The following is a 19,199-nucleotide window of genomic DNA, read 5'->3' as shown; positions in this document are numbered from 1 at the left end:
TCAAACAAAGGCACATGTTTTCACGTTTATTTACACGAGAGTGTTCCAGAAATGCAAAAAGTTGCATGGCACACCTAACAATCTCTCAAAGGCTCACAGGTTGGGAAGCACTGCTATTTACCTTAAAATAAGGACAAATCTTAGAGATAAGGACAACGTGGTAGTCCTGGTTATATCTGATAAGATTTTCCCCAACTTTAAGGTTTTGCTGCTTTTTGCATTGGGTCGTTTAGTTTCAAGGAAGGTTCGTAATGGTACAACATCTTCTAAGAACTTTAGAAATAATTGAAAGCAATACGAAGCTTTGGCTCATTTAATTAGATCTAAACTTTCTATGCTAAGGTATTTTGTTTTCGCTTGCAAAAAGTTTGGTAAAAAATTGGGTCGTTTGCAATACACATCGTAGGTAACGCACTAAAAACAAAAGGTAAGCGCACAACATCAATCAGGACACGAACAAGTTAAGAGCATCTGTGAAACGGGGGTTATCCGATAATATCGGAGCAAAAAGAGAGAAAGAAAAGGAAAAAAGCTCGGCTTAATCCGTCGCGCCGCACGCTTTAATTTATCTACGTCCTTTACGGCACAGTCTTTAATATTTGTTTGTTTTTAATGCTGTTGTTATTGGAAAAATAGTACTGACGGGTAGGGGAAATTTTTTTCTCATGTAACACAGCTGATTGCGCACCTTTTTTTATTAATATTTTAAAACTATTCAAATTATCTGGTTTGTCAAAACTAGTCCATAAAGAAATAACTCTTTGTGTAAAGCAAAAATTACTACAATTATATTTTACTGAACACTTGAAGACTTTACAAGAAAGGCCTCGTATTGTATTTCTTTGAAATATAAAAAAATATTTATTATTTAAACCTTCTTTTCCATGCATAATCTTTCACAATTCTATCAGGTCTTCCCGTAATCTTCTCATTACCACGCGTAAAAGTTGGGTTTTCTCCAATTTAGCTATGTCAGATTTGCTTTTTAATTCCATAATCATACGTGTTGCTCTTCGTTGGACTTTTTCTGTTGCATTAATTTAAGTATATTGCAGGGCCCTAAAACATGTGTTATGATGAGACTGTAAATTTTCACCCGACATTGCGTTGCGCAATTATTAGGCTACATAGGCTATTACTTCATACAAGTGTATAGTGTATTTAGCGACTGGTTTTGCCAGGGGTAAGCAAGGTGCTGACCCTTAGGGCGAGGGCCGACTGCTAAGTCCCTCGTTGCTTGCAAATGTAGGTATCTGACTTTCAAAAGCAGGCCGCTAAATATACCTGTTCTTATACAGTAACTTCTTGAAATCCAGAGTCTAGACCAGCGGTTCTCAACCAGTGAGCCATGGATCACTGGTGGGCCATAAGAACATTTGAGGTGGGCCACAGACCAATTTAAAAAAGCTACATTTGGTTTCATTTGTGTCACTATATTTAATTTTATAGAAATAATGGCTTGGGGAGGATTAAAAAAGGAATGTAAATTTATTGTTCAGCCACTATCTCACTAATACACGGTTGAATAAATGATCTGTTTTGAAATATGTTCTGCTGTGTTTTGTTCTAAACCTTTATTTATATTTTTTTCTTTCATAAAACTATTGGGCCACAGAATTTTTTTGCAACTGAAATGGGCCACGAAAGAAAAAAGGTTGAGAACCACTGTTCTAGACAGAGACAATTTACTCAGTTGATATTGCTCGTTGGTAAGTATATTGCTTGAATCTCAACACACAGGATAACGTAAACTGGTAATATAAGACGCTAGTATAAAGCGGAGTGGAGAGCAGGTAGAATCAATTGAAAATTGTCGAGAGCTTGCTTTTTACGTCAGTGGACAGTGGACATCGTTTATGTGTTTTATGACGTCATACACGGCAACGCAGCACAATTACCACGAGTAGGCTAATATAAGCGAATGCTACATGTAGCCTATTATCTGTTTGAATCATAGTTTTTCTAACTTTCGATATGAAACTTAAAAAATATTGCAAAACACCACATCCAATTGAGTTATTTATGCGGGGAGTCAAACCGAACAAGAACAGAATATTTATGAAATGAATTGGTGTTAATTTTTCCAGAACCCGAACTTGTAATTATAATTCAAGAAGCCAAACCGAACCTGACACATTTTTTGAAGAGCATGTACCTTAACCCAACCCGATCCCCGGTTTATTATGTAACAAACATAAAATCGTCATAGTATCACGCCAATTTAGTGGAGCCCCACTTAACAGCCTGTCGGATGCCAAGCGCTACACCAGGGGTTCTAAAACTGTGGCCATGGAACCTTGGGGGTCCGTGAATTAGTTTTAGGGGGGCCATGAAGGACTACTTAAAATATTAGTTTACATTTAAGAAGAAATCATTTTTTCGAATAAAATAGTTTAATTAAAAATAATACGGTTTTGCAGACTCCATTTCACTTTAGGGCAGAAATTTTTTTTTTTTTTTTTTTTTTTACAAAAACCTCCAAATGTTATTCAAGCTTTACCGAAACCCGACTGCCAAAATTTTTCTCGCTTTCCCAAACAACTATATAACAAAAGGGTGCAAATGCCGAAACTAATTATACTAATAACTAATTAACTAATTATGCCAGCAGGAAACGTGGTTAGATGAGAAATAAAATCTGAAAGATGACGTGCACAAGTGAAAAAGCGGTATAATTTGTAAGTGAGTGAGAACGGAAAGTGTAAGAACAACACACGTGCAAACGATAGAACATAGAAACAATGATTAACGCGCACATAACCGGTAAAATATTCGGGGAAACAGTATACTTGCTGTTCAATTTATTAGATTGTGGATGAAAAAATAATCCGTGAGTTGTACCGGGTTCGACATTACGTGGAGTCCAATCGATTCACTGAAGGAAGAAATCTGAAATCTGCTGCGTCCCGGCTGACAAAATAAATAACAAAATAAAATAAGCCAGGTTCAACACTTGCTTTCCTTGATTGGTCAAGCTTAAATAGTCGGTCTCCCATATCACATTAACTTTACCAGGCAAACACAAACAATAAAATAATCTGTGCAAATACCCCTTTACACCTTTGTCACCCACTTAAAAAGGTCATAACAGAGCAGGGCTACCTAAACTTTTTTTTAACGTGGACCCCCTGAAGAACATTTTTGATTCATGTGGGCCAGGACCACATAAGTTTTTCATAGAAGACGCCATAAGCATATTGAGACTGAAGAAACCTGCTTTTTTAGGTCAACAAATGGAAAATTGAAACTAAGGCGAAATACATTTAAGCAAAATGCGGCAAATACTTTTTATATTAATCTACTTTCTTTTAAAAATGTTATTCCATTTTTAAACGTATACACTATTATTTAAATTAGGCCTTTATGGACACCCTAAAACTAGTCCACGTACACCCAAGGGGTCCATGGACCCAAATTTAAGAATCCCTGATATGGAGAGAGATTAATCGTAAACCTGTGGTCAGTAATACACGCTAAAACAGCCGAAAATGATACAAACGTCGCGTGATCATAAAAGAAAACGTTTTATGTGATTTTGAACATTGACCAGCCTCGGACCAGCATTCGCAGCTGTAGGATAAGAGATGAAGAATCACACTCGTCATCCATTAAGATCAGCTCGGCGCCCGAAAGCTCGCATTCCATCGGTTACTCGATCGCTCAATTCGCCGAGGGTAGCTACCACCAGAAAGTAACCGGCACCCTGCACATGTCATTTCCAGCACTGCGGGATGACGTCACCGGGCGCGATTCTGTCGTCATAAACGCCCACGATGGCCACGTGATCATTGCGGACCTTGTAAACCAAATAAACAGCAACTCGGACAACAGCGGAGATCAAGCAACGGTCAATAGGCGAAGTAGAGTCAGCGACAGAACACCTGTCAATCAAGGAAGTGATGAGAATTGGTCCGTAAGGCCCGCCTCTCATTTTTCGACGTCATCTGGACCCAGAAGCCGGCCTAACTCTGTAACATCGCCATACTCTACGCTAGGTTAGTTGTTTCACAAGTTGTTGTTTTGCTAAAATGGTAAAAAAAATGGCAGAATTATACGGATCTTTTATTGCACATAAAAACTTGTTTAATTACATTTGAGGAGGCAATAAAGTGTAACGCGAAAAAAAGCGTTTGTTTGGTTTAAAATTCCCACATCGTCATCCGTACTACTAATGAAAAGTGTAATAAAACTACTTTGAGGGAACACGATAACATTTAAAGGTATTCTAGTTGTTTGTTAACCTTTGTAAGTCTGGACACACCTGACGAGCGAAACGAGGGCCTTTTTTGTTTTGTATATAGGCATTTCTTTAAATTTCATGTCTTTATTATTTGCCGAAAAAAAAAAATGGTTAACAATATATGTCCAATATGTTTGACTGCGTTTCATGTTTGTCCGCGACGCACTTACAGCCTTCCTCGGCGCAACGGTAAAAAAGCGCTAATCTATAGTTCAAAAGACAGCATCAAAACGTAAACAAACCGGATGTAGAAAGATCAATCAGAAATTTCTTTTTTGCACTTATAGTTAAAATAGTCAAAAAGTTTTTGAAATGGACTCGTATCTAGTTTGTCAAAGAAGCGGCGGGCCGAATGAATTACATTGGCGCGCGAGCCTTAGGTTGCCGATCACTGTTATGTAAGGTAACCTTATAGCCCTGTTTCGAGTTAGACAATTACGGCAATCTGCAAACAATAATACAGGAGTGAACCTTGCCGCCTTTCTGAGGTCACTTGTCGACAGCAATTTTAGTTTAAACATCCCAAATAGACGTTAAACCTCTGTCAATTTTGCAAGATTAACTCCTCTGCCATCGGGAACCTTTTCACAAATATTGGTGTTGCACACACAAAAAAGCAATGTTATCAAAATCATTTGATCTTTAAACTTTCAGGAAGTCGTTCGGAAGCATCGGGGTCTTCATCGCGACAAAATTTTCAACTTTTAGAAAAGTTGCGTCATTTGGAAGACGTCAATTTTTCCAGAGCATCAGCAAATCCGATCATGCGAAATTTCTAAGACGCTTTTTGTGTGAACCTGTCTTTTTTTGCTTGTATATAGGCTTACAGAAATTGCATTGTATTTTTGAGGATTTTGATCAAATGAAAAACGTTATTATGTAAATAGCTGGAAGTCTAAACTAAGCGTTAGCACGAGAAACAAAGGCTTGTCACAATTCTCTTCACTGAACTTTGTGTAAGCGAGCAAAACATTATACATTATAGAAGTAAAGTCGAAATTTACAAAATGTGTGTCATATATTCCTAGTGCTTCCACAATTTTCTCAAATTATGTGAACTATTGCTTTCGGCGACCCAAGCAATTAATCGACGACCCAATGTCTGGTGTCAGCTATGAAAAAAATGAGAACTTTCCTTTCCGTGCTTGAGTACATTTTCTTTTTTGTTATTTTCTAATTTGTACGCTAACATTTTTAAAGGTGGGCTATAGAAGTCATTTTATGTTGTTTTGAGAGTCATCTTTTCGACTTTTTTCTTGATTGGGCAGTCTGAGAACCGCCAAATTAGAATTTAACAAGCACATTTTTCAATCACACCAGTGGCCACCCGGGTTTTATATTTATTAAAACACTTCTGTTGCACTTTAATTATCCAACCGAGATGTTTGATGAGCTATGTGTGTCCCTTTCTATGTTTTATATGTAGTATTTAAACTCCCTTTGAAACTTATCAAGGGCACATTTATGTTGTGTACCCAAGTATGTAAATAATATATGTAAGACTGTGCTCTCTATAGCGATATAGAAAAAATAATATTGTTTTAAACAAGTTCTCTTGACATGGAGCTCCCACATACAGGATTGTACAACTAGATTTAATTGAGCTTTTTCAGTTTAAATCAAAAGCAAATTATTTTTTTAAATTAGATTAGAATTAGAATTACCGAAATCTTGAAAAATCGAATTTAAACTAGAATTACATTTAATTATTCGCAATCAAATTGTCAAATTATTCTAATAAGAATGTGAGTAGTAAATATGTGTGTGCTAACTTTTAGGCTATGCCTTTTAGCAAAAAAAAAATTACATACAAGTCGTTTCAACTAAAGAGTTTTAATTTAAATTATTTGTTTCGACTAAGAGACTAAAATGCCGTTGGAAAAAAGTAGCATTTTGGTAAAATCCGAATTAGATTAGAACTCGAATTAGATCACACAGGCAATTTACAAATTAGATTAGAATCACAATTAGTCACGTTTTGCCCTAATTCATTGAATTAGAAAACTAGAATTATCTAGTTGTTCAAGTCTGCCCACATAATCATATTTACTTATTAAATTTAGTTCACCACACCTTTGGCAAAACCCGTTCTTTGTTCGTCGATTTGCTTTAGTAATATTTCCCCATTTATTTTTCCCGTTATTGCCCGGGTGCTTTTTTACGGGGATTTACGGGTATTCCTCGCCTTAAAAGCCGTATAAGGAGAATAAACACTAACGCACAAAAGAAAGGCTCCGATATAACCAGGAAGTGATTTTGAAGTTGACAAAATATGACTTCTGAAATCCAAGACGTTCTAGAATTTTCTAAAGTTTGTTAGCATAAATATCTAAAGTTAAAGTGAGACTAGGGAAAAATATTTGCTCAATACGAAGGTTGCTAACTTTACGGAAATTGTCAAGCTTTATCTAAAACGTGAATATTTGACATGTTATTCTACTATGGAATAAAGGTTTCAGTTAGGTCATTTCAGCATTGCAGTATGAGCCTTATTCAACCGTACGTAAGTCACAGCTAGAATTCAGCAACCTTTGTTAGTTGACAGCAGTCGCCGAACCTCAGTAAAGCGAATATGTACCTTGTGGCGCAAGCGCTGCGTTTTTACGTCTTGTGATGCGGAAAGTTTGACAATCGTAAACGTGTGGGCGGAAAACGGGCTTTCCACTTTTAGCTTGTATAGTCCGACGGCAGCGGCCTGCACAGCAGGGACTGCTGTTACACTGTTACAGCTAATACAGCAAAAGCGAAAGTTTTAAGAGTAAGATTTAACACCCCTTACTTTCTGCTCTTCATTCAAGTTCTTTTGTTAGGTATACCTTAATTCGAAATATAGGAAGATCTCGAAAAACGGATGAGGGCGTATTGACTTTCCGAAAAGCAAATACCAAAATGAATCCATGTCATACCAAGCCAGAACACAAAACTCTGCCCTTGACATTTCAAAACTTCGAGATCTATGCTTTAGAGCTGGAATGAGCAACTTTTTTTGAAAGGCGGCCTGTTTGGTCAAATTGCAACGGCCCCCATAGTACACAAGATGCCTTTCTAGAGGCTTACCGGAATCATATACAGTACTATATTTTTATTTCAGTAAGCCTTTCCGTGAGAATCTTGTGTACATTACAACTTGTGTCAATTGTTTACGGAAATATAACAAACATGTTGTATTTTAGGGCTTATGTTGACGAATTTGCTTTTAAGGTTAACATTTAACTCCGATGTTAAAAGCTAAATTAACTTAAAAGCGGACAACTGAAATAGTGCTTTAAAACTGACATGGCAACTCCTAGAAGTTGGCAAGGACGTTCAACCACATTCTTTCCTGATTTTGATGAAAAAATGTTTTTCAATAACACCACGCCGACTGAACCTGTCGTGTTGCGCACACCGACATCTATTCAATCTTTCCCGTGGCTTCCAGTGCTTTATATCATTCCTGTCGTCTTCGTGATTGTGATTCTGTTGATCTTAAAGAACACTTCCTTCAGTTCCAAGGCAAAAAATCCAAAAACTGGAACGAAAAAGTACTCTGAAAGAAACAATTTGAAGCTGCGTGACTTTGTGTCCAAGGATAGCGAACGACAGGCGTTTGTCAAATGTCACACGAGCTCGTACAAGACTGTTGAAGTGCAAGCCAATATATCGTACCCGCAAAAATATTTAAGCAAGTCTGTTCATCAATGCACAAAGACCGATGTCAATTATAACTTGACGCAACCAGGATTGTTGGAACCGGAGGGAGCAACTTATAAGGTTGGGTGTTACACCATTAGCTTTCCAGCAGGTGCTGTTAAAACCCCGACACAATTGCATTTCTCGCTTGACAACGCAGTCAAACAGAGCAGCGAATCGTTCCTTATCGCGCCGGTGCTGACTTGCAAACCTTGCGGAATCCAGTTCGAGAAGGACTTTGCCGTTTCCGTGCGAACCGGATTCTTTTCGGCAAACCGAAATGAAACACTTGTCGCCGTCAACGTTTCGGTAAGGAACGATTCAAACGCGCCCTGGGCTAAAGAATCGTCGTCTATTCTCGGCACCGACGGCATTGTAACGTACAGGGCGAACCACTTTTCAGATCGCGCTGTTGAAGTAGAGAATTGCGACATTCCAAACGTGGGAAGGTCGATGGCTACGCTTGGCTTTGTGGTTGACAAGGGCAGCGACGTGAAAATCCTCACTTGGTACGTGTTTGATAAGCTCGGAACGACCTGCGAGCGTATCTTGAAACTGCACAAGAACGAAACAAGGGCCATTAGCTACGCAACTTTTAGGGCTAAAGTGGACAGGGACCTTGTCCTCAAACTGGACGCCAGTGGTACTTGCGTGAACTGCAGCAATCCACAGGTCACAATCAAACGGGAAACACTGCGAAGCGAAGACTCGCACCCGAGTTCGTTTGACCTTAGAAGAACCGCAGCTGCTTCTAATGAAGGTGAACAAATATCGACTCTTTCCTATCAAATCACACAGGAAATGCCGGATGCAGCGGAAAGCTGGTGGCACGAGCAACCGTCGGGCAGCATCCACTTGAATTGGAATCGGTTGGCAGCGGGAGGTTCAACCTACACCATACACAGCGAGCACGCTTACGTCGGAACTGAACACAACACTGTGCTTTACAGTGACCGCAGTAACACAAGCACAATGGAACGAGCTTTCCAGGTCGCAAACGGAAGGACTGATTATGTCGGCGAAGTTGAAACTGTAAGGGAGACTAGCATTCACGGTACGCCAGCCTGTCGGTACAACACGAGATCCAGCAGCAGTTCCACCACCCCCGCATCGACTTTGGGAAGGGGTTCGACGCTCGCTTCACCAAATGATGATGTTTTCACGTCGGTGGCCGAACGGCGTCAACTATTCGAGCGTCTGAATTTGACGTCGACCAGTTCAAATCGAACAAGCACCTTATGAAGTGAGATTTTCTCGCTATTCTCGCGCCAATTAATTTTTAAAGGTTGGTTCACATTAAACGCGTTTTGCGTCTGGTGTCAAACGCTAGCGTCTTCCAGTTCACATATAATTTGTCCAAAATACTCAAAGTCAAGTCAAGTATTTCGTCCCAAGAGACTTGCCAAGTTAAGTGATTTTACCCAAAAGACTTCAGTCAAGTCAAGTCATTTGAAAACAGTGACTTAAGTCATTACAACACTGCTACCTAGTAACCCTTTATATTACTCTACTCCGGTGTAATGGCTGGTTCAAACTAAACGTTTGGCGTTGAGCGCTAACCTCACCCCGTGCGAACGTCAACGGCAAATTTCCTCGCTCCAGACCGAAAGCGTCAAAGTTGAAATATTTCAACTTTCCGCAACCCCAAACGTTCGGCAACCGAAAGCGATTTTTACGCTTTAGGCGTCGATGTTTCCTTTAACGCAAAACGCTAGCGTCGTCCATAATGCGTTGCCAGTGTTAACGCCATGTTTATTCGCTCCTAACAGAAAGCGTCAAAGTTAAAAATTTTCGACTTTGCGCCAGGGATGCGGAGTCGGACTCGGGACTCGACGGAGTCAGTTTGTTTTGCTGGAGTCGGGCTCGGGATTCGACGGAGTCAGTTTGGAGTCGGACTCGAATAAGACCATGTAAAACTACCCGAGTCCCGAGTCCAACATGCTCATGCGCAGAACCAAACTTTAAAAACTGATATGACCGCCAACTGTACATTGTTAAGGCGGAATGGCATATGGTGGATATTGTCCAAAAATGTATTGAGTTAGATAAATTATGCGAAAAAAGAAGATAAATTCCAAAGAGGTTTCAATAACGTCCTTATCTACATATTTCTTGCTGTCCTGTTCTGTTTAAAATTTAGCTTTGTATTGTTCTATACATGTTTTTTTTTATTTCGCGTATTTTGCATTTATACCACACAACGCTGTATATAAGCTACCTGTAAATGACTGCAGTGTCGTTCATATAAAGATGCAGTCAATTTATGAAGTAAAAAAACACTTGCTTTGTTATACATTTGCATGTCAATCCACACATTACGATTAGGGTAACCAGAAATAGACTGCAATAACATTTTGTATGATATGCTTTGTTTTTGATAATTGCGATACAATCCTGTTGTGCTGTTATCTACTGAACTTGTTTTTGTATTTTTTCGATCACATTTGACACACATCATACAGATAATGCCTATACGCTAACATTACAATATGCAATCCATAAATGCTGTTATATATCGTGCTCATTTGTTTTAACGGTGCCTTGTCGTTTTTAAAATACGTTACCGCTGCTTTTACAATTGTGTTTGTACATATAACATGCTGCGAAACAATTTTGTGTAGGCTCTTATACAATGGTGCCCTTATAAAAAAAAAGAAAAAAGCAAAAAAGCTTGATCATATAATACACATTGTGTATATGTATGTTTAAGTTACTTCTGTATGGACTTTATTATTCTCTTTATTCAAATATTCCCTTCATTCTGTAAAGGTATGTTGTGCACTATATATGTGTGCCGTGGTCGTTGAACAGCGCGACTCCAGAAAGGCTCGATCATGTAATACACAATGTGGCTGTATATATGTATGTTTCAGCTACTTCTATATGGGCTTTATTATTCTCTTAATTCAAATAGTCTTTTTATTCTTTAAAAGCATCTTGTGTGCTATATATGTGTGCCGTTATCGTTGACCAATAGGATTGCAGACCGGATTGATCACACAATACACATTGTGTATATGAACGCTTCAGCCCCCCCTTGCCTTATAAGTTCAACGTGTAGTCGTGCATATTTCGCTGCCGTGCTGTAAACATAGCTTTACTCGCCACAGCTTCAGTTATTAAAGTTATTGCATTGTTTTTGTTGCTATTCAATTATAATAGTAGCCTAGCACAATAAATTTAACAGATCCAAATCAAGTTTTTAAAGGGCCTATAAACTGGGGTCCATTTACCCATTTGGGGTACGTGGTCTAGTTTTAAGGGGTCCGTCAAGACCTAATTAAAATCTCGGTCTCACAAAAGGAAAATAATTAATCAAAAGTAAAATTTAAAAAACAAAAAAACGCTTTGACGTCTTTTCCTTAAATGTATTTAGACTTAAAGTTCGATTTCTAAAAAGAAGGCTACACAATAAAGCATTTTTCTGCTTTTAGTTAACATAAATAGGATTTTTTGAAACTATGCTAAAATACTTAGACTTAGAGGAATAACATTGAGTAAAGTTGCATACCCCCTTATTCTCAGCATAAGAGACGCCCGATAATATCCAATCTGAGCCGATACCTGATATCAAGTGGTACTTTGTCCGATACCAGGGTGGTATCGGTGCCGATCCGATACTAAATTAACACAGAAATTTGGCCATAATTTGTGATTAAACGCAGCGATCTAAAGGTAAATTTGTTAAAAAGTAGGTTAACGACTGGAGGTGGCTGAACTTCTTAACCCTGAAGCAAGTTTTGGCCACCCGAGCTGAAAAAGACCTTTGGGCGTTTCAATTTTACACAGTTTGCTAGTTTGAGCATTATCAATGACGTCATTTGATATCGGATCGCGATGCTTTCTGTTCAAAATGTTCGGTGTATAGTCATCAATCATCAAGTACCACATGTGTTTGACAATCTAACGTTAATCCACCCAATTTTCCTTAAAAGCATAATAGGCTACTTATGCCACTGCTCCATAATAGGCTACTTATGCCACTGCTCCTATGCTTTATTCAGGTTTTTACTTTTCAATTCTAAATTTCCTTAATTTTGCGCTACACATGTGTATATGCATACAGGTTACATCGAGACTACACAAATTTTTGGAAGTCATTTGACTCAATGACTTAAGTCCACCGTAAAGACTTTTAAATTTAAATCGTTAGAAGATGGTGACTTGGGTACAATTAAGTTATGTCATTGACTTAATTCATTACAATTAGTCTACCAAGTAACAACATTGACAAAGTTTGCGTATAGAAGTCGATAGTTTTTTTTCCCTAACGTTTATACAATCTCATTAACGGTAAAAAGTAGAAACAACGGCATACATATGAAGAGGTTTTAATTAAGATACAAAGAGCTTAACATGAAGTCAAAAACAAGGACAAAAAGCAGGTTACATGTTGGATTTTTAAATGTTTTAAATGATAGATTTATGAAGTTGCAGTTCATTGTGTAAAATCATACATTTTAAACGTTTAAATCGTGCGTTCAAAGGGAATTTAAATACTATATATAACATATATATAGAAGGGCGTATCTTTAGTCGCAGGTTTCTGCTTGTCGATAACTGTTCCGCTGACGCGTATATATAAATTATAAACAATAAAACTCAAAGTTTAAAAAACAGTAAAATCAGGATCAGACATTTAAAAAAGGAATATATAATTCGCATTCTATTTGAATAAGGAACTGACGATGTCCGTATAGGCGAAATATATATTCCTTTTTTTAAATGTCCTTTCCTGATTTTACTCTGTTTTTTAAACTTTGAGTTTTGTCGTTTGTATATAACATAGAATGGGGCACACATAACTCATTAAACATCTCGGCTGGATAATTAAAGTGCAACAGATGTTTTTCAATACATTTAAAGCCCGGGTGGCCACAGTTGTGATTGAAAAATGTTATTTTTAAACCAGGTGGCGACAGTGAAATACAGTCATTGAGAATGACTGATGAATTGACTTTACAATACAAAGAAAACTGAATCAAGGACGATGCTTTTAAACGAAAACATAAATCAACCTATGGACTTTGATATCACATGTTTTAATGTTAAAAATCTCTGGTTGTATGTTCAGGTAAGTGTTTGGCAGCATCACTAACATTTAAACACTCAGGTAGAAAATAATTAGAATATTGGGCTCAAGGCAATAAATTTATTATTTGTTTGTCAGCTTTAAATCTAATTAATTGGAACATTGAGCGAACAAACAGTTAGTTTACACAAATAAAGCAAACCACTTTCCTGTTTGGTAAAGCAGTTTAAAATGGTAAATTGTCGGTTTTCAGACTAAACGTTTCACCCCCCCCCCCCAAAAAAAGAAATAAAACGAAAACATGATTCCCAAAACAATATAAAATGACTTATTATAACCAAAAAAAAAAATATTCTCAAGCACGGAAAGGAAAGTTCTCATTTTTTTCGTAACTGGAACCAGACATTGGGTCGCCGAAAGCAATAGTTCACATAATTTGAGAAAATTGTGGAAGCACTATAAAAATATGATTCATATTTTGTAAATTTGAACTTATTCCTTCTAATGTATTATATTTTGCTCGCTTACACAAAGTTCAGTGAAGAGAATTGTGCCCAAGCTTCGTTTTTTTTCATACTAAGTTTAGTCTTAGTTTAGAAATTTCTAACTTCCAGCTTCTTTACATAACAACTTTTCATATTTGATTTAAATCCTCAAAAATAGAAATACAATTTCTGTAGGCCTATATACAAGCAAAAAATGAAGGTTCACACAAAAAGCGTCTTATCATTTTCGCATGAACGGATTTGCTGATGCCCTTGAAAAATTGACGTCTTCCAACTGGCGCAACTTATCTAAAAGTTGAAAATTTTGTCGCGATGAAGATCCCGATGCTTCTGAACGACTTCCTGAAAGTAAAGATCAAATTATTTTGATAACATTTCTTTTTTGTGTGTGCAACACCAATATTTGCGGTTTCCCGATGGCAGAGGAGTTAATATCGCAGAATTTACACAGGTTTATCGCCTGTTTGGGATGTTTAAACTAAAATTGCTGTCGACAAATTAAAAAGGCGGCAAGGTTCACTCCTGTATTATTGTTTTCAGATTGCCGTAATTGTCTAACTCGAAACAGGGCTATAAGGTACCTTATATAACAGGGATCGGCAACCTAAGGCGCGCGCGCCAATGTAAACTATCCGGCCCGCCGACAAACTAGATACGAGTCCATTTCAAATACTTCTTGACTATTTTAACTATAAGTGCAAAAAAAAATTTTTTTAATGATCTTTTTACATCCGGTTTGTTTAAGTTTTGATGCTGTCTTTTGAACTATAGATTAGAGCTTCTTTACCGTTGCGCCGTGGAAGGTTGCTGCTAAGTGCGTCGCGGACAAACATAAAACGCATTCAAAATATTGGACATATATTGTTAACCATTTTTTTATTTTTTTTGTTTTCGACAATGTATTAAAAACTTGCAAAAAATTTAAAAGAAATGCCGATTTACCAAAAAAATCGCTTTCGCTTCGCTTTCCAGGTGTGCCCCTATTTGCAAAGGTTAACAAACACAGAACTAAAAGAACTGTTAAAGTTATCGCGTTTCCTCAAAGTAGTTTCATTTAACTTTCCATAAAAAAGTGCTTTGAAAGATCCGAGGTCCTTCTGATTTTAAGTTGTTCTAACATTTTAATAACACAATTCTTAGTTAACATTTTGTGCGGCTTTTTCGCACAACCGTGCGTTCATTAAGAAGACATGAGCATTGAGCATTTCTACTTTGACCTAACGAAGTACCGTTTTTGGAAAGCTTGTCGAGAATTCAATACAATTTGATTTTGTATAGTGCTACCTGATAACCCTGTATTATTCTGTTTTTTTAGTTTTTTACATTTTTTGCAAAACAACAACTAGCGAAACAACTAACCTAGCGTAGAGTATGGCGATGTTACAGAGTTAGGCCGGCTTCTGGGACCAGATGACGTCGAAAAATGGGAGGCGGGCCTTACGGACCATTTATCATCACTTCCTTGATTGACAGATGTTCTGTCGCTAACTCTACTTCGTCTATTGACCGTTGCTTGCTCTCCTCTGTTGTCCGAGTTGCTGTTGATTTGGTTCACAAGGTCCGCAATGATCACGTCGTGAGCGTTTATGACGACAGAATCGCGCTCGGTGACGTCATCCCGCAGTGCTAGAAATGACATGTGCAGGGTGCCGGTTACTTTCTGGTGGTAGCTACCCTGGGCGAATTGAGCGATCGAGTAACCGATGGAATGCGAGCTTTCGGGCACCGAGCTGATCTTAATGGATGACGAGTGTGATTCTTCATCTCTTATTCTACAGCTGCGAAAGCTGGTCCGAGGCTGGTCGATGTCAAGGCGAGATTCGGGCAGCTCCAGTTCCAAGATAAGATCCCTGTCGAGCCGGACTTTGAACGTTGCGTAGTTGATGGCCGTTTCTTCTCGCTTGTGAAGCTTCAAAATGCGATCGTAGGCCACGTCCAGCTTGTCGAAAACGTACCACGCCAGCACCTTGGCGCCGGGATGTAGATTCTTCACGAAGCCTAGGGTCGCCATTGATCTGCCCACCGCTGACACAGCACTGTTGTCCACTTCAATCGCCCTGTCTGAGAAATGGTCAGCTGTAAAAACGACCTCGCCGTTTTTTCCAAGTGCAGTGGTTGATTCGTCGCGCCAGTCTGAGTTGTCGTTATCTCTCACCGAAACTTTCGCGGTGACAGCCATTTGCGTGGCCTCGAAAAAGCTTGTTTTCACCGAAACTCTGAATTTTTCTTTGAACGTTGTGCCGCAAGGTAGGCAGGTTAGCACAGGCGCGATTGAGAATGCCTTTTCACTGTGTTTGGTTACTTTTCCGATGATGAAATGTACTTCTGTTGCCCTGCTAACCGAGCCGCTTGGAAAGTGAAATTCATAGCAACCTACTTTGTATGTTCCGCCATTAGGGTAAATGATTTCAGTTTGACGGAGTTTCGCCTGGTGTTCGGTCTTTCTTGATTGGTCAGATTTAGGGTTTTCGTTTATTTCTGTAAAGATGCTTTGCAAGTCACAAACCGACGCTGCTTCTTTTTTGATCTCTTCAGTTTCTGCGACTTCCATAAGTTTCACCTCGGCGCTTTTTTCAAACGTCTTGCTGCTGTTCGTTTTGCGACAGCATAGAAATCGCAAACACAACAGCAAAATAGAAATCAGCCCGATAGCCAGGAATATCATGAGAACCCAATATTCGAACTTCATGAAACCACTTTTCGGGTGGATTTCGGCAAACTGGGATTCTTCTAAACTGTCTTGCGGCATTATTTTACTGTATAAATTATTATTATAGACGTATTCAGTGCTTTTCTAGGGTGTTTCTAGGGACCGTCTCTTTATATACTCCAACGGTCAAAATGTATAGCCTATACTTCTGTAAATGTACAGCAAATATTTACAAGCGGTCTTAGCATTGACCTAAGCAAAATCTTAAAAATCCTAGACGTTTTTATCTCTTTGTTGTGTAAAAATTGTTTTCGCACTCAATGTTGTTTAAGGTATTTTGAGGGTTTCTTAATTTTTTCCATTGGCTTTCCCAAAATCCAGCTTACAAATTTTTTAAAGTTGGTCGTTGCCATTGTTTTAAATTTCTAAGCATTTCTCATTGCCAAACGTATAAAATGCTGGACGCATTCAGCTCTCTCTATAGTTCTTACTTGACTCTAGTTCGATTTTGCTTTTTAGTTTACAAAGACCCCAAGAATATCAAAGCCCATACAGAAGTACAGGTAGGATTTTGAACGTTTCATTTAATATTTAAAAAGAAGAAACGTTTAAAATGCCACCTACTTCTGCATGGGCTTTGGTATTCTTGGTACGTCTTGCTACAACCTCCAACCATTATGCTCCAGAGTTTACAAGTGTTTCGGGTTTGTACAAACGCAATGCATCACGTCAACGAAAATGATACAATCTAAAAGCGCTGAGACAAGCGATACGGTGGTGTTACACACCCCTCCCCCTTTGTAAGAAAACATTGCGCTATAGTTCATATATCATCTTTCACAATACATCGTTCGACCGGGGTCACATATTCAGCCGGGAAACGGTGACTTCAAATTATAGCGGCTTTGTTGTGATTTTGAAAGCTTAATACCGTAATAAATATCATTTGTACAATTCAGTCACGAAAGAAGTCCTTAGGTAAAGGCCCGCTTGGGACGATACAGATTTAAGGGTGTGTCAAATTAGCGGTGGTGGCCTTATTTGGGCAATTCGTTACTTTTCAACATTACGTAAGGCTTAAAACAGTGTTGTAAACAAGTCATTTTGAAGTCCAAGTAAAGTATTTTTGCAAATATAACAAGTCAAGCCCCAGTTCAAGTTATCAGTTACCCAAGTAAAGTCCCAGTCAATTATTTGATCAAGTCACCTACAAGTCAAATCACTTATTATAACTATCGAGATTAAAATTGGTTAACTAGTCCGATTGAAGCAACAAGTAAACCAAAAAGTAAGAAAAAAGCAACATGTGGCAATCTGGTCGTTTTACGTGCAACAATTAAGTTAAATATCTTATTTTTATAACAAAATGTTCAATAAACACACCTAATTTGAACCTAAGTCATTTGACACAAAGACTAAAATCCAAGACAAATCCTTTGTCAAAATGACTCAAGTCAATGTCAGTGATTTAAGTGTACCTAAATCAAGTCATTAACTGAATTCATTACAACACTCTGATAAAAACCATAAAAGTTATTAGGGTGAGGTTTCAGGTGAATTTCCACCAAGAGGGTAAAATATTTATTAAGCTGCGCCAGGGGATTTATATCAGCGGTGTAAGTAGGACGGGACGTAAAAACAGTTTTGCGGAAGCTTTAAAACGGTCACGCGGTTATTTAGGTTAGTAGCCTACGAACCACACAGTAAACGTTTAATGAAAAACTGATGCCATATATGAGTAAAGAGTGTTACCAGTATGGCAAACAAGACATTTTTAAATGACGAAGTTCTCAGTCAATCGTCAGTTCAACTCATCAGCTTCCTATGTGATGTTTAAGTCATTATCAGAGCGAGTCATCTCCAAGTGAAATTTCAGAAAAAAAAAAGATTAACCATTAAAATTGGTAAACTTGTCCGATTAGGAAAAATAATTCAACTTAAAAATAACCTAAAAAATATAATCGTTTATGTGCAAAACACGAGATAAATAGCTCAATTTTATTAAAAATCGTTTATTAGAAATGCTTAACCTTAAGTTTAGCCCAAGTCATTTCACTCAATGACTTAAGTCCAAGTAGGCATTTATCCGAAAGACTTTGCGGTGTCATTGACTTAAGTCATTACAATAAGGCTACAAGTAACAGCATTGACAAAGTTTGGGTATAGAAATCAATAGTTTTATTTCCCTAACGTTTCTATACAATCTCATTAACGGTAAAAAGTATAAAACAACGGCATACATATGAAGAGGTTTTGAATTAAGATACAAAGAGCATAACATGAAGTCAAAAACAAGGACAAAAAACAGGTTACATGTTGGATTTAGTAAATGATAGATTTAGAACGTTAAAACAGATCATGTTTGTTAAATCATACATTTTAAACGTTTAAATCGTGCCTTCTTTTAAAGCAGTGGCGGCTCTCAATATTAATGTTTGAAAACAGTACTCTGACATTTAAATGTATTTGAAACTAAACTATATTTACTGGACATAAGATATCGAAAACAGTGTACCCAGGTAATATTATCATATTTTAAGATCTCAAGAACCCCATATAAGAACCACTGATTAAACCCAATAGAATTTTGCCATGGTTTTGACTTCTGTTTTTCGCCAATAGCAAAAGTCGCTTTACTACGCATAAAAACGCAAGTATAAAATAAAAAACAAAAACACAAACACATACGGTTAAATAGTTGTTATATAAAGGAACTGCAAGGCGATAAGAACTCTTTACAATAGACATTATAAACGGCAGAAAGTGATGTAATAAACGGTAGATAATGATAATGTTTTGATTTAGTTTTAATATTGGATTTGAGATAGAAACCTTAGTTAGTTTTTTGGTGGCGTAAACTGATTATTACCTTGATGTTTTCAATTTGAATTTAAGCAAAGCAAGACCATTTTTAATATTTTGCCAGTTGTATTTGTTATATGCTTTGTCTGGTACAATAAAGTAGCCTAAATGGATTTTAAATGTAAACCAAGTGAGCAAAACTATAGGACCGGATTTCGTTCAATGAAATAAAGTAACCTTATTTAGACAAAAATGAAAAATGTGTAATAGTAATGAATATAATAGTGTTCATTGCTT

At 37.6% G+C, this 19,199-nt stretch overlaps 1 protein-coding gene across 1 annotated transcript; it reads left to right on the top strand.

Annotated features, from left to right (window-relative positions):
* Window positions 1-2,645: 2,645 nt before the first annotated feature.
* LOC146141558 (uncharacterized) lies at window positions 2,646-5,673 on the top strand. The gene is made up of 3 exons (XM_083390181.1): window positions 2,646-2,669; window positions 3,551-3,995; window positions 4,895-5,673. Exons 1-3 carry the CDS (start codon window positions 2,646-2,648, stop codon window positions 5,017-5,019), a joined length of 594 nt encoding a protein of 197 aa, XP_083246307.1. The 3' UTR covers window positions 5,020-5,673.
* The last annotated feature ends 13,526 nt before the right edge of the window (window positions 5,674-19,199 follow it).

This window comes from Ascidiella aspersa, chromosome 5 (genome assembly GCF_963924565.1).
Source record: "Ascidiella aspersa chromosome 5, kaAscAspe10.2, whole genome shotgun sequence".
NCBI classification, from domain to species: Eukaryota; Metazoa; Chordata; class Ascidiacea; order Phlebobranchia; family Ascidiidae; genus Ascidiella; species Ascidiella aspersa.
Note: the sequence above shows the minus strand (reverse complement) of the source record. Positions and strands in the feature narration are given on the sequence as shown.

Coding starts and splice junctions, on each gene's coding strand:
- LOC146141558 (XM_083390181.1), top strand. CDS start 2,646: ATGACGTGCACAAGTGAAAAAGCG. Junction 2,670..3,550: donor CGTGCACAAGTGAAAAAGCG/GTATAATTTGTA, acceptor AACATTGACCAG/CCTCGGACCAGCATTCGCAG. Junction 3,996..4,894: donor ATCGCCATACTCTACGCTAG/GTTAGTTGTTTC, acceptor TTAAACTTTCAG/GAAGTCGTTCGGAAGCATCG.